The 15,846-nt window shown below is 48.6% G+C and overlaps 1 protein-coding gene across 15 annotated transcripts in view; it reads right to left on the bottom strand.

Annotated features, from left to right (window-relative positions):
* Positions 1 to 2,137: 2,137 nt before the first annotated feature.
* Positions 2,138 to 15,846, bottom strand: part of MBNL1 (muscleblind like splicing regulator 1) — a 48,272-nt gene continuing 34,563 nt past the window's right edge. For 5 of the 15 annotated variants that reach the window (XM_031603648.2, XM_031603641.2, XM_090147569.1 and 2 more), the window contains 6 exons: positions 15,005 to 15,058; positions 13,953 to 14,106; positions 10,193 to 10,228; positions 9,403 to 9,497; positions 6,452 to 6,526; positions 2,138 to 5,409 (listed from right to left, as the gene is read on the bottom strand). In XM_031603648.2, the coding sequence (XP_031459508.1) occupies positions 6,470 to 6,526; positions 9,403 to 9,497; positions 10,193 to 10,228; positions 13,953 to 14,106; positions 15,005 to 15,058 (396 nt within the window). In that variant the 3' untranslated portion in view covers positions 2,138 to 5,409; positions 6,452 to 6,469. The remainder of the gene's footprint in view (positions 5,410 to 6,451; positions 6,527 to 9,402; positions 9,498 to 10,192; positions 10,229 to 13,952; positions 14,107 to 15,004; positions 15,059 to 15,846) is intronic. The other 10 variants (XM_090147574.1, XM_031603650.2, XM_031603643.2 and 7 more) reach the window with 6 other exon arrangements.

Here is a 15,846-nt window from a genome sequence, read left to right as displayed (position 1 = left end):
ACAGGGGTCAAAAAAAGATGGAGAGGCTGAAAAGGATTGGGAAACTGGAACAAAAGTGGGGACTGAGAAAAGAAGTGAAGACCAAAAAATCAAAGGGTTGGCCAAGAGACCGCGAGCAGCAGCCAAGAGGGGCGGCCCGGTGCCACCTACAGAGAAATGGCAGAGCTGGGACCTGGAAAGCCTGAGCCCGTCTCTGAACCCACATCAGAGCTTGGAGTGCAATTAAAACCCCCTCCCACATAGCTGTGCCCAGAGCCCCAGGAGCCATGCACTGCAGCAAGCAGGCAATGGTACCGACAAGAAGCGTTTCTTTGGTTGGTGTTGCCACTGTCCCTAATGCACGGCCTCGCTGCCAAAGCAGTGCAGCACCACACTGTGGCCTCCTTCCAAGCAGGGTAAGTCAGTGTTAAAGCCAAGATCCAGAATTTCCTTGAGAAACAGACAGGATCAGGGCCGCTCCCCTCCAAACACCCAGTGCTCAGTGCACCCAGCAGGGGTCTGCATGGAATGGTGGGGGCTCTGGGACAGCAGCATCTCCCACCCGGCATTTGTGGGATGGGCATACAAAGGTGGCACTTTGAGTTTGGCATTTATGGACCAATTGCACTCCAAAAACAAAAACTCCCTGTTTACTGAGCCAGAGCTGCTCAATACATAATGTACCAATGCTCCTGGGGTTGGCAGCGCTCGGTACCCAGCCCAGCTCTCGGCTCTGGGGCTGCACCCAGAGAGCACCCCGAGGAGGAGCACTCTATGCAGGGCAGTGCACGCACCCACTGTGGGGACAGCACTGTGAGTGCAGGCACTGCACGGCTCCCGGCTGCTCTGCTGTAGGATGTGCTGCAACCGGGGGCAGTAAGGGCGGCAGGAATGCAGCAATTGAGCCACACGGGGATCTGCAAAGGAGTCCCATCTGCAGACACACAGCACTGCCCTTGCAGCACAGCCTCCTGAGGCCAGGCCCGCAGCTCCCCGCAGTGAGCACAGCAGCAGTGCCTGCTCAGCGCGATGCAGCGCGTGCAGCTCACATCTTGGGGATGCAGCGGCTCTCAGTGGCTGATGCTGGTTTTTATCCAGCACTGAGAGCTCAGTGTCTGAGAGCTCCGTTCTGAGCCAGGCCCTTCTAAATGCACAGCACAGCTCACCGCCACAGCAGCACTCAGCAGCAGTGCATATCAGGAGTGGGAGGCAGCCTGCAGGGCCTGGGGCTGGCACAGCTCTGCACTCCTCCACAGAGCTGCTGTGCAGGGGCACTGCAGCATTGGGACCCCATTGCACAGGACACAGCACCCATAATACCCAGGCTGCAGCACCGTGCCCCTGTGGACTGTCCCTGATGGAGCAGGGACAAGCAGAGCCCTGTGGGGGTGCCTGCGCTCTGCAGCACTGCACTGCAGAAAACAGGACCCCTTGGGCAGCTCCAGTGAGACTGTGGGATTCCAGGAGGGACTCCTCATCAGGTGAGCAAACAGATTTTCCTCTGCACAGATGGAAGCAAATGGTTCCTGATGCACGCTGAGCATGCCGCCGCAGGGCACAAAGCCCGGTGCTGACCTGAGCAAGGCACTCCCCTGGCACAGGTCGGCTCGCTGCAGCGTTCTGCCCTGGCACCGCACACTATTAACGCAATGAGGCACACAGCTCATTTTGCTTGAAGCCCTAAAGACAGCAGTGTTGGAAGGGAAGGTAGGAAGAGGTAACGCCCACTGCTGAGCCGCTCCTGGAGCAGAGAGGTGTGCTTTTAGAGGAGAAAACGGAGCTGTGAGTGGATGGGGCTGTCAGCAGCTGTGCTCACAGGGGGCTTTGGGGCGTGCAGCTCCCGTGGGACTCCAGGTTGGGAACCCCAGTTGTGTCCCAGCCCAGTGCCCGTGGCAGTGCAGCCTGTGGCTTGTGGGGCGCAGCCTATGTGTCCAAAGCTGCCATCTCTGCCCCACTGCTGCCACAGGAGCTCAGCCCTGCAGAGCCCACGGCTGCTGAGTGCTGGGAAGGAAACCGAAGCTCAGGGGCACCTCAGGCTTCTTCCCCTGCAGGTAAAGGATGTTCCCTCAGATGCACAACTACACGGACAAAGCTGCGTGTGAAAGAGAATGGTGCAATTTTTAACCTGGTATCAAAAAACATAATTAAGAAAGAGAACTTTTATTAGGGCAATTTCACTTTATTTTTCCATACAGCAAGGTCAACTATAGCAGTAAGAATAAAATAAGCATAAAAACAAATTGCAGCCCAGGACAGAGTACATAATTTGGAGCAACTACAAGCAAAAGTAAGTCTGTGATTACATAATAGTAAAACCAAGCACATCTGTCCTTTCAGCAGATGAAATTGCGGGGTTGCAAATAAGTGCAGCTTACCCCTCGTTGCGTCTGAGCACCGGAGGGAGGTAAGGAACGGCCCCACCGCCTTTTCTTTCCAGCTTTGGCATTGACAACCACGAGGTTTATTGAGTGCTTCCCATTAAAACTGTAAAATTTTGTATGTTTTTTTTTCTTTTTTTTTTTTTCACCTGCTAAAAGAACAGGACCACTACAGCAATAAAAAATAATCACGTAACAACTACAGCTACGGTGTGCTGTTTGGTTTGCCTGTTCATGATTCAACTCTTTTGTGAAAGTCAGTATCGGTTCTGAAGAATCTTTTTTTGTGAACAATAAACCACTGAAATGGTCAGAAACTGGTCTGAGTAGTATATACCTTTAATATAGCTTTGATACTTTAAACATGCAGTAGTTTCTGAGTAATGTACGGAATACTGGATCCATGGGTTCACCTTGATGGTTTGAAGTACCTGCTTTTTTTTTTTTTGCTTTTTTTTTTTTTTTTTTTGCTTTTTTTTTTTCCTTTTTTCATAATGGTTTTCAGGCAGATTTGAACCAGTGGAGCTTTTGTCAGTCATGAGATCTTGGAAGGATGGCATATCTTTCCAGCTGAAAAAATCCTGGCAAACTACAAGCTGTCCACATAAAGCAAAGCAACTTTTTCAAAGGGGTATGGAGTGCTAACTCTGTGCCACTTTTGCAAGCAATTTTGTTCAGCCTGTCATTTTATTAGCCTTAACAAAACTCCTTGTAATTATAGACATTTTTATTCAAAATAAGATCTTACTATTATACAGGTTTCTCTCTTTTTTGACTATATACAGAAGTGCAAAAAGTCAACCTTCTCCCGGTACGTTCCCACATGCTCAACTGCAGCATAATCAACCCTCACGAGTTTGCACACACACGCTATAATTCTCATTACGTAAACTTTGAGTATTTGGATTATCAACAAAAAGTCCCTTGATCTATCGATTATGCAGCTTATTTATAACAAGGCCTGATATTCAGGGATCTCAAAAAATATTTAAACAATATTTTAACATTTGAAATGGATACAGTAGAAAATAAATTTTATTCTAATATCTAGGAACTAGATTTTCTCATAATAACTAATTACAAACAAAATAAATCATCAAAATATTACTCAATTGTCTGCCAGGATCGTTGCCATAGCAACAACTTAACTCCTTACTTAGCAATGATTATATAATTATAAGATATCCATATAAAAGATCTTTGTTCTTTTAATGAGAACTAGACAAGAACTAACGATGACTGACATTCTTACATTGTCATATTAAATTGGCAAAATAGAAATCATTTTGTCAACAAGAATACGAATATTCGGATGACGCTACACGGAGATCCAAAACTGAGTTACGTGATGAAGAAAACTGCTCTCTATTTCAGAAAACTCATCGCTCAGCTCTAACAAAACACGACCCCAGGAGCTGAAACGGTACTCAGCTGGTAATAGAAAACGAAAACGACCTAATAAATGTAAGAAATAAAAACTACACTTTTAACGAGAAGAAAATAAGTAATATTCTATAATGTCGAGTAACTACGATAACATGTGAAGTCACCTATACTTTCTTAACACGATTGAAATTACATTGGTATGGGTTGTAACCCGTAATGTAATAATCTAAGGCTTTAATAGATGTACAGTACAATCAGTAAAATCAACACGTCATTCTTAGACTATAAAGCATCTCTCTCGAGCATAAAAACTCGCCGTAAACTCGGAAGTATGGAGGGTTCTAGAACCGAACCCGCGCTTCTTCCACCCGCTGTGCTGCCAGTGCCCTGGCCCCCACGTCAGCACTTTGCTGAACAGAGCAAAAATACCCTTTACGAGCTGCAACATCCAAACCACAAAGAGGAATTCCTTTGGATGAATCCGTTCTTAAAACTTGAATGCACATCTATCTTTTTTTTTTTTTATTATTATTATTTTGTAAAGGCTTTCTAAGGCTATAAGCAGTTAATCTGAACAAAAAAAATCACATATAAAACTCACCCGAGTATTTACCCCACCCGATTCCTACGCTAATTAACATCTCCGTTTTGCCACGTTTTGGTTTGTCGTGCATCTGACCCAGTGCTTCTGTCGCCTTAGTTTAGAGTCACCAGTTAAGGCGTGACTGTGCGAAGGGAAGGCGCAGCCCGTCTGCAGAGCGTTTAGAGTCCTTTGACTTCTGACAGAGGCTATACAGAGAAGCAGAAGAAGTTCCTCACACATTTGTCACCGCGTCTCAGAAATGGCTTTTCCCTTTCCGGCGCGCGGCAGCACAGCGAGCGCCATTTCTGAGACGGCTTTGGTTTGGAAACAGAACGGTGCCCTTTGACTGATCGGTACGAGCAAGGAAAGCGAAAACGTGGTTCTGAAAATAACACTGCAAAATAACACTCTGGTCTGATGTACAGTCTATGGCACTTCATGAGAATCCTTAACAACGTGGTACTTAAAGCCATCGACGTGCTTTAAAATAGACACGGTTGTGGTTTTGCTTGGCACATTCATCTCTGTCAGATACCTCTCTTACCGCTTCTTACAATCTATTACATTAAAAATATTACTCTTAAACAAAAATTACTGTGCATGCACGCTCTCATCTATAATGGCAATTTTAAATACAAGGTGCACCTTTGTTATTTGTAAACCTGGAAAGAAATAAACTTACTTTAAAAAATTATATCTTGGTCTACAGACGTACCAATACATAATAGATTTATGGTTACATCATAGTCTGTCTTTTCAAGGTGACGCACACGATTACGTAGGGAACAGACCGCATACGCCAATCCGAGCGCGTACGCACACTCCTGTGCTAGAAAAGATAGACAATGTTGTAGTTCTTAGACAAGAAGATCACCTCAGCACAAATATCAATTAAATGTACAAAGTATATAGGCAACAGTGTGCAGTGGATTTCCAAGTTCTCGTACGTCTCCTTAACATGCAATGTGTGGATGTCTTACTGCTGAGGGGGTTCTGAGTGTGGCTTGACGGTATATACATTATGGCTAATGAACTTGTCCTTCCTCAACCCAAACACACTGTCCTTTTCTCCTCAGTGATGATCTGGAAAGGAAAGAAGAGTGCTGTTATCCCCGCGGCCAGACAAGGGAGCAGCCAGAGAGCACATAGCACAGCAGGGCTGTCTGCTGGGTGCTCTGCCTGCTGCACTCATGGCCACAAGCACAGCACTGCAAGGCACCCCTGCTGCACTCATGGCCACAAACACAGCACTGCAAAGCACCCCTGCTGCACTCATGGCCATAAGCACAGTGTGGCACCGGCCAGCCGCCACCCAAAGCACTGCTCCGTTAGGACCATGCCCTTCAGTGGCAAACACTGCAGAAACAGAACATGGGAGGGAGAAGTATAACACAAACAGCAGGGTACCCAGAGGTGATGTGCTGCTGACAGTCTGAATTCACAGCATGCAAATTAACAACAGTTTGAAAACTACAATTGGCTCAGAGGAAGACACAGGAGGGGAGAACCTCACCGACTCAGGCACACTGACCTCAGGCCGTGCAGGAGGAAAAACAGTGCTGCCACACATTGCCTGTGGGCACAGCTCCAGCCACACAAGGTGAGCAGCACCAGGAGTGACATCCCTGCTGCACTGCCTGGCCAGAGCAGCACTGTGCAGCACACTGCTGCAACAAGCCCTGCCTGACAGCAATCAGGCTGCAGCTCGGTGACTAACCCTGCACTTGGTGACAAACCCTGCCTTTCCAAATGTGGAGATTTAAAATTGCTTCTTTCTAGCAAGAGCTTGGCATGACTCCTTCACCTAGAGCTGGCGTCATCATCCTTTATACATAGGAAGCAAACCTCTAATGACAGAGACTCTGATTTTGCTATTCAAAAGTATATCCGCACGCACAGAGTGCTCTCCCATGCACACTTGTCCTGATGCCAGGCCAGCACATGGGCTGGTGGGGCACTGCTAACTATAGGCTCTCCCTTCACAGAATGGCAGCAGTGGGAGCTCAGCCTCCTCCCTCATACCTCAGTAGTTTTCTTTGAAAGGAAATAAAAACATTGTCCCCCTGCAAATGACAAATTAAGCGCATGTAAGAAAACTGCAAGCAGCAACACACTGGAAACTTACTGTTTGATGACAAAATGTCTACATCTGTGTAACATACTTGTGGCTAGTCAGATGTTCGGCAGATATTATGGGTATCTATAGGTAAAAAAATGTAAACAATGAGTAACGCGTGCCATGAGCCAACCCGGAGACGCAGTATTTTGCTATAGAACACAACAGACTGGAAAAGTAAGCATCAGCTGTGAGTTGGTGGATTTTACATTGTAACTACAAGTTAAAGTCAACTGAAGTGCTACAATAGCAACTTAAAATGGGAAAACATTGTGTTAAGACTACTGACAAATACAAATAAGTATTATTGGTCATTGAGGAAATAACAGAAGTTAAAATCTACAAAAGTCATGCAGTGCGGTAATTGAAAATAGCCCTTTTTGTTGGCCTACACAAAATTCGGTGCTTTCAGTGCATCATTTAAAATGGCAAATCCCACCCTGGCCTTGTTTCAGCCCGATTTTGTGAAGTGCTCCTGCTTTCTGTGTCCCTGGGCCCAGCCCTGCAGCACCCCGGGCTGGGAAGAGCACAGCACAGGGCTCAGCTGGGAGTCCCCGGCAGCTGCTGGGCACCGCGGGCCTGGCTCCTGAGCTGGGACTGCCCCAAGCAGCAGAACGCTTCTCAAAATCTCCATTTGCACAGACAGAATTCACCACGTGGCTTCTTAAGTGTCCCACCAACTCATTTTCCTCTCTTCTTCAAAACAAAGTGAAGATGCCAGCAGGCTACAAGCAGTACGGCTGTGAGAACATATTGCCCCCAGCCGCGCTGCACAGCGCAGGGCCCCAGCACAGCTCCAGCCTCCGTGAGGAGCCCACTAATGCACACAGGACCAGAGGAACTGTGGCTGCACAGAGGAAAAGGAGGTCCTGCGGGATGGAGCAAATAGATTTGTTCAGGTGCAGGAGGGCGTGCTGGGGCACAGCGCACAGAACAGCTCCGTACAGCCACAAACAGCTGCTGCGCTTGAAGAGGCTCTTTCCTAATGGGCACGAACGTTGGTCTGTTAATGCAAGCACGGAAGGCAATGAAGGGGACTTCTCTTAACCAAACCAGCACTAGGTCTCGGTGCTGTTTTCTCCACCCTCTTCCCTCTCCTCCCCTACCAGCGTCACACAGCTCCACCGCACTGCTAACTTGCAGAGAAATGCCTCGAGGGTAAGGAATTGTCTCGTACCATTTTCCTACTGCTGCAGGCAGGCTGGCGCACCCAGCTGCGGAGAGCATCAGGGCGGTGCTGGCGGGACATGGCAGGGACCTCCAACACCAGTCAGTGAAGATGAAGGGCCAGATCTGAAGACTTTGGCATGCATGCACATTGCATTGTGTGGCAGTAAATAACTTCAGCATTGCTCACACGGTATATACATATATCCATAATATATGTATATATTGAGGTTTGGCTGCGGTACTTTACTAAGTGTGTTATGAGGCTCCAGGGAGGAGATGCATGAAATGATCCATTTCTACAACGGAAAGCTTCCCTCTGATCTGTCTGGGAAAACGCATGGCAATTTGGACAAAGAAAATTTGAAAACTGATGATGACTCTCTGCGGCTTCTTGACTTGTTCCCTTTGCTCTAACGGAGAACCCAAGGACAAATCCTTAAATTAACTGTGCAGCGCAGTCCATTGTGGCACTGAGATGCTTCGGTGACATGTAAGCAGAGGCAGCTGTAGCTCTAGGCTGGCCCTGCCAAACACCCAGCAGTTCTCGTGCTGGTTGGCACCCGGGACATTGGGCAAACATCTCCCCTCGCAAGGCAGAGTCACAGGAGCTCTGTTTGGGATGTACAACGCTAAGGCCTGGGCTGCCAGCCCTGTGCATCCTGCAGTAGAATCACCTCTGGAACGGCACCTCTGAGCCCTCGCTAAGTGGCCCCAGCACCACGGCACAGGCAGGGGCACTGCAGGGGGTAAGGGAGCCTACCTTACAAACTGCCTCCACCATCAGGATCAACACCCATACAGAGCCACACCTGCAAGACGTTACGGGCAGTGTTTCCTCTCCTCTTCTAAAAGGCACGTGTGTGATCCCTCACTCAGAGCAGAACTGAGGCTTAAGGACATATGGCAATTCTCATTTTCTAGTACAACTCACAAAATCTTTTGTTTTTCTAAGAGAAACAAGACTGTCATTTAAAAGCTTTTGCCGGTGCACCTTCAGCCACATACCTCATGGGACTGCCCTCCTACAGCCCAGCCATGCAGGTGCAGCCCTTGGGGCCACTCTGCTCCCCAGCCCTGGTGCTTGTCCCCACTGCAGGCTCTCTCCAAGGCTCTCCTGGCAGGATTTCCGATTGCTCATTCATTAAAACACTATTCTTTTTTCCAAAATGTATCCAACATGGGAACAACTGGGGTAACTATCTGGAAATAAAGTCAGGTCTTACTGGGCATTTTATTAACAAAAGTTTGTCTCGTGCAGAAAGTAATCAGCCTTTGCCTACCAGAATCCTAAGTGGAAAAAAAGGCTTAAATCCTACTTCTGCATGGCCCAGCCCCAAATGTCTTTGTTTTGCTTTTGGAAGAGCTGAAAAGAATCAGAAGACGGTCAGGCTGCTAAGCTCAGAGTTACAGTCCTGATCCTGCCATCTCTATGCACAAAAGTTGTACTGATCTTAGTGGAGTTCTGCACAAAGAGGAACTGTAGGCTTCACAGAAATAGAAATAAGTAATGGGTTCCTTGTATTATCCCTTTCTCTTTGCATCTCTGAGAGCAGAAATAAGCAGCACGGCCCATAAATGTTGAGACTGAGTCAGAAACTCCATTATCGATTATTTTTAGCATCAGAAATGGAACTGCAGCACCTTTGGAGCATGGATAAAGGCTTATTAAGCTGTGCCGCAGATCTTACAGAGAATGTGTAGGCCAACAAGAGGCATAATCAAAACCCCCATGCTCATTAAAGCACTGATTTCAAGATGTCTGTAAGGAACAAAGCTGTAAATTAGCAAACCTGGTTGGCTGTGGCTGTTGCAGCGAAGGGAACACTTGTGGCAGATGTTGTTGCTGCAGACACAGTGGCTGGCGTAGCACCGTGCACCATGGGAACTTTCGGAAGGAAAATCATATAAGCAAACATACAGAAGAGTGTAGCAGTATGGGAACCAGAGCGACATGTGGTAGGATCATTGAGCATGGTATTTATCACAGCAAAAAGCCCGAGACGTCATTGGCAGCGCGTGACATGCAACCACAGTGCAAAGCAGGACAACATGCCGGGGAGAGAGAGGGGAGGGAAATGAAAGAGAAAAAAAGGGGAAATGCTTGTTACCATCAAATTGAGAAATCGACACAAACAAGCTTCATCATTTCAGTACAAAAATCAACAGAAGAATTTTAAAATGCCCTTACACTTACATGTTTTTGTCTTTTAAAATTTCAACCCAAATATGTACTAAAAACAGAAATTAATCTTGTTGAAGGACAGTATACTTGTACGTCGCTATAGCAAGACACAGTCTTTATTAAAAACGAGATAGTTTCTAAACACTGGAACTCATAGTCCAATCAAAATCCACCAAGGAACAATGTGCAATTCAAACAAGTGCTATACGGGACTGACAACATCTACGTGTCTGTGTCAATTAAATAAAATGACTGCATTTAATTGACAGGTGTTAGTGCGGGAGGCTGAGGGGATGGATTGGCACAGGAGCTACGAGTTACAATCTAGCAGTGGATTTTGAGGGTCCGTGAGCTGCACCACAGGTTTAAGATAATCAAGAAACAAAGCTGGCACCTACCAACACTTGTAGCGGGTGTCATGCACAATATTGAGCCTGCCCATCATGCATTGCAACAGGAAGGTGGATTTGGAAAGGGAAAAGAATTAAAACAACCCATCACACGTGTCATTAGAAAATTCCATTGAACAAAGAAGAAAAATTGTTATTATGGGAACAGTGGCACGTAACCGTCAGCACAATCAAACCACACACAGCACAGTGATCCATCAGAACTGGCCTTCAGAAAGGGAGAAGAGGGCTGAGCCAGGGGTGGGGATGAACTGGGGGCTGAGGCTAAGCTGGGAAATGGGGCTGAGCTAGGTGTGGGGCTGAGCTGGCTGTGGGGCTGTGTTCGCCCCTGCGACTGGAGCACCAGCACTGCTACGTGGGCATCCTGCAGCTGAACCTCACTGCTGTCCTACATCTCTCTGCCTGTCGACACAAGTGTTGCAGTGTTCACTAACTGGATTTCCTCAGATACAACAAAGACTCAACTGCACCTGCCCGCAGTAGCCCAGGTCCATGCTGCGTGCAGCACTCCTGTGGCCCTGCTTTCCTTGGGCTGTGCAGAAATGCTAGGTGACAGCACCTGCTGGATCCTTCCCTTCAGCTACAGAGCCACAAGGAACTTCATGAACACAAAGTATCAGTTATAAAATGACAATATGCTGCTAACTGCTTATGTTACACAGCAAAACACCTTCCATCACTCAACTCAGGCTTCTCCATTTTTGATTCTATTTTGATCTGAATACTGATGTTTCAGAATAGCCATTAATCTATTAATAAATATTTAATTAAGCTTGATGCAGCAGAAACTAATCCCTGAAGTCCAGGAATTGCAATGGAGATGGAGCTGTTGGTGGTACAGTGCTGCTCTGGCAGAGCTGTGGGCACAGGGCACTGCTCTGCAGGGGACCTGGTGCTGTGCTGGGGCACACACGGCTTCAGAAGCATTTAAGCAAGCAGGAAAAGAGTCAGTCATCAACACTACTGCCAAGGACAAGGTGATTCCCTGTCAACACTGTGTCTGTAGGGCTACAAAGAAAAGGAAATAATTCTGTTTCCTCATTACTGATCTATTTCTGTGTAATGGAGAAGATGAAAAATATTCACACAGAAAGGTTAGAAGAAGGGTATATTTCCCGATTTCCCCCTGTGTGAATCATTGCTGATGTCAGTGGGACTGCTTATGAGATTAAGGAATGGAACAACATTTGGCCATGAAGTACAAACATGAGTAGAACTGTTTTCTCAGTCATGTTTCTGACAATCAGGTGTTAATGGGGATTTACAGAAGAACCTTTGGGTCCTGCCCCTCCAAAGAAGAGCCCTATTTATAAGGTAGTGCAGGCTTCATTATATCTGGAGCATTAGATCTTTCCATGCATAATTAGGCCTACATGCTAAAAACAGGTTAGATTTTTGTAATGACTCTCTGCAATGTCCCTGTGAAGCTTTTCAGCTCAAAATTGCAGTCTGAGTTATCATCATTAGTGTTCTAACCAGTGCACAAAGCTCTGGATGAATCGCAGCAGATGAACTTAAGGCAGAGACGAAAATCCTAACTAGAGTGCAGTGATGTGCAAATATGAAGACACAATGCTGTATGGCCCTCTTACCAGCAATAAAAACCATTTTTGCTGTGACCTTAATATTCATCTTGACTTCAGAAGCTCTGACTAATGAGAACACATGAATAATAGATGCCCAGTCGCAGACATTCCCGAGCTGCTCAGCACAAGGCAGAGAGTTAATGCAAGGATGTGCCAGTAACTAACAGTCGCCTCACTTCCCGACCATTTCAGCAGAGGAATCGAGCTAACTTGAATATTCTACGTTCACCTGTGGCTTAAGCAGTTTCTTCTCTTCTCCCTTCTTTCAGCCTATTATATTCAGTTCAGTCTAGAAAATCCCAATGGGACGTGTCACCTCACAGCACCAGCACTCCTGTCCGGGTGAGCGACTGCAGACACCCGGCACCTTCCTTCATCACACATGGAACTCTGTGCTTCCACAGCCCCTGGGATCCCCACAGGGCAGTGCTCAGCAGCTCCCATAGGGCAGCAGCAGTGCAGCCAGGATCAGCCGTACAGCCAGCTCAGCTCAGCTCACCTCGGAGAGCCAGCGCCATCAGCGCTCCCCTCCGTGCTGCAACACCTCCAGCCACTGGCCAGGATGGCGAGCTCCAGCAGCCCAGAGAGCAGGCCCTGTGACACCAGGCCCCCAGAGAGCAGGCCCTGTGACATCGGCTTCCTTGGGGCTGCACTGGCTCTGCCGATCCCTCACTGCCCTGACCTTACTCCTCTTGCTGGGCATCCCCTACACTTGAGTGGCCAAGACAGTTCAAGAGAAGCACCAAACTCCTACAGGTTCCAGAGTAGGTTAGCTAAGTAAGAAGGCAGGCTGTGCTGATAAGGTCTGGTGTACACAAACTATAACCTGAGTTTCTAAGTTTAAAGGTCATAATTCAGAGCAGTTTGAGTACTTCCAGAAACCAGCCAACCCCCCTTGACTTAATGGAAGTGGGAAACCTGTGCAGATAACTACATCAGCCACTCTTTACAAAGCAAACTTGTGAAATTGTTTAACATCAGCAGGATGGGCAGTGATTGCTTCTGCATTTGGTCTGTATTTTAGAACATGGTCTAGAGACCTGGCCTAATGTCTGCTCAGTCAAAGCCTTTCCATTGACCCCACGAAGCTTCTGCTAATACACACTAGTGGTTGCAATTAAATTTTGGAATCCAAGTAAGTTACTACAATTCACTACATCAAACAAATAATTTTTGTGCCATTTAAATCACTGTATGCCAAAATTCTACCAGTAAGAAAGAATGGTAAAAGGCATTGCACCAAATTCCCAGGAATGCACATGCTGAAAATGTTTGGGTAAAGACTCAACAGCTGCATTCTTCTTTCTCCCCTCCCTCAGCTAGCCTGAGTTACAAAGGGCTGTCCTCAGCCTCCTTTCAGTTTTGAGTATGTATCTGTCAGATGTCCCCAGCTTTCCATCACTTACCTCCTAGACTGACAGTGCTGCCCTACCATGGGGCTCATGTGGAAAAACCTGACTCGCCTGCATTAATACAGGCAGAAGCTCACAGAGTGGGCTAAAATATGCTTCTGCGTGAAGTGCTGTTTGCAGAACCACAGCTATATTCAAGCTTTACGTCTTGTTTACTTCAAAGGGATTTCTGCTTATGTGTGTAGCACAGACATCAATGCTTCAGCAGCTGCACTAGGACAAGTGTAACTGTGGTTGTGCTGGATTAAAACCAAGTACACCTCGCTTCTGCTTAGCTGAACTCAGCCCCGAGGCTCTGGCAGCAGAGGCGTGGATCCTGTTTGCTTGTGCTCACGGTCAGCTACCTGCAAAACTGCCTGGCCGGGCCTTATGACCGCTGCACCGAAACTGAAACAAAACCCTCCAGTTTTGACTCACATCTGCCTCTAAGCACAGCAAGGCTAAGGGGTCTCACAGCAAACAGAAACAAACACAGGAGCTGAAGAGATGTGTCATAAAGAAAAGTTAATTGAGGGAAAGAGGAACGAGAGAAAAGATTTCCAGTTCTGATTTGGGAGGACAGAGCACAGTGCTGATTTTTATGTTAGAGAGGAAAACACCCACCCAGCCTCCGAAAAGCACCGGGAGGGAAGCAGCCTCCTCGCCAGCATCCTCCGCTCAGCACGGCCGCACCGCACTGCACCGCACGGCGGCTGGTGCTGCCCCACAGCTCCCACCTTCCCACCCCGCCAGGCACGCGCTGGCACTTACCTGGTGGGAGAAAGGCTGTGTGCTGCTGCAGCTGCATGTTGGCAAGAGCTTGCTGGTATTGGAAAATACCAGTATTGAACACTGCGGTGGCACCATTGGTTTTTTCAAGCGCAGGCCTCTTTGGTAATGGGGGAAGTACAGCTTGAGGAATTCCCTGAATGGTGGATGGGCATAAAAATAAAGTCCAGTAAAAAAAAAAAAAACAGGGTGAGGGTGTGGGGTGTGGAAGATGGGAGGGAGACAAAAAGAGAAGAGAGAAAGGAGAAAAGAAAAATCAGTAGAAGGCAAAAAAAACAGGCAGCACCATGTTTATCCATGAGCAAGCAAGCAGCGTAGCAGACTTTTAACTACCAAATAAAAGGCGAGGTCAAAGCTTCACAAGGGAGCACTACTTCGGCCTACCATGGCAGCAGTACAGGGAGACGTGTCGGAGCCGCGCGTTGTAAGAACTGGAGTAACTATTACACTACGGTAAAGCTTCAGGGCTTGGGCGAGGAGCAAGGCTATCGGGCGGGGGGAAGCAGCGCTGAGAGCTCCATGAGGATCAACACGTAGAAGCGATGTTAATCGGCACGGCGCGGCGCTGCCGGCACTACCCCACTCCCGGCCCCAGCACCTGCCTGGCATGCAGAGCTCGCCGCATGCCGGCACCCCCGGCCGCCTCCACGCCGCAGCGCCGCCAAGCCATGCCAACGCACCCTGCACCGGGCCCGGCCCTCGCGGCTCCCAGGGATGGGACGGGGATGGGACTGGGATGGGACAGCAACAGGAAGGACAGGATGGGGATGGGAGGGGATGGGATGGGGACTGGAGGGAAGGGAAGGGGATGGGATGAGAGGGATGGGATGGGATAGAAATGGGGATGGGAGGGCAGGGCAGGGGGTGGCAGGGCCTGCACAGGCTAAGGTTGCCATGGGGCCTGGTTCCACTGCCCCCACGCCCATCAGGCAGGGAGGGAGGGATCCGGGAGCTTTTGGATTCTGCACATTAACCCCCAACTCGACTCTACAATACAGCTACATGCCAAGCTAAAAGGTGAAAGGTCATAGTACCAGGTCAAAGGTTGCCTCGAGGGGTCGCTTCAGTGATTTGACAGCCGACTGAGTCTTAATTAGCAGGCAGCGAGCACATGATGGCAATGGCCAGTGGGGTCAAGCGCATTAACATAAACAGCAAGCAGAGGTGCATCATGGGGGCAGCAGTGCATTTGGGTAGGTGAGAAAAAACAAATAAAAACAAATCACCGGATGCCGTGTACAACGGTAACAAGACTAGGCATGCACATCGGGCCCGGGGCAGTGGGGGGCGGTGGGACAGGGGGCTCTCAGAGCCAGGCCCCATGTGCCCCGCACCACACCCTGGCTCCCTGCACCCTCCCTGCACTCACACATATGGATGGCATGGCCAGGGCCTGGGTGGCCAGGGCCTCAGTACTGTCACGGCCTGTATGGCCATGGCTGGGGCCTGCATGTGGCCAGGGCCCCAGGGCCACCAGGGTCTGCTTGTGGCTGCGGACCCCACACCGCACTGGCCACTTGCCAGAGCCAGGCCCTGCACTGTGCCGGCTCCAGCAGCCCGCCCGTGCTGCCTGCCGCGGGTGCAGGGTGGCTGTGGCCTCAAGCTACTCTGCCATGCACACAGCCTGGTGGCAGCTCACCACCATGGGTCTGTCTGTGCCTCGACACAGGTATGCATCTACCCGCACACTGACATACAACAGACTCTATATACACGTATGCACACACACACACACATATGCACATGTATATGTACATGTACTCCATACACCAGCAGGCAGAATTAGTGACATACTGTAACGGTCTGAAACTCCGCAAGAGCCGCTCTGGCACCACGTGCTGGGGCAGCTCGCTGTGCCCCGTACCAGCCGGGACCC

Source organism: Phasianus colchicus, chromosome 10 (genome assembly GCF_987193195.1).
Source record: "Phasianus colchicus chromosome 10, bPhaCol1.hap1.1, whole genome shotgun sequence".
Lineage (NCBI taxonomy): Eukaryota > Metazoa > Chordata > Aves > Galliformes > Phasianidae > Phasianus > Phasianus colchicus.
The sequence above is the reverse complement of the archived record's forward strand: the minus strand, read 5'-3'. Positions and strand labels throughout refer to the sequence as shown.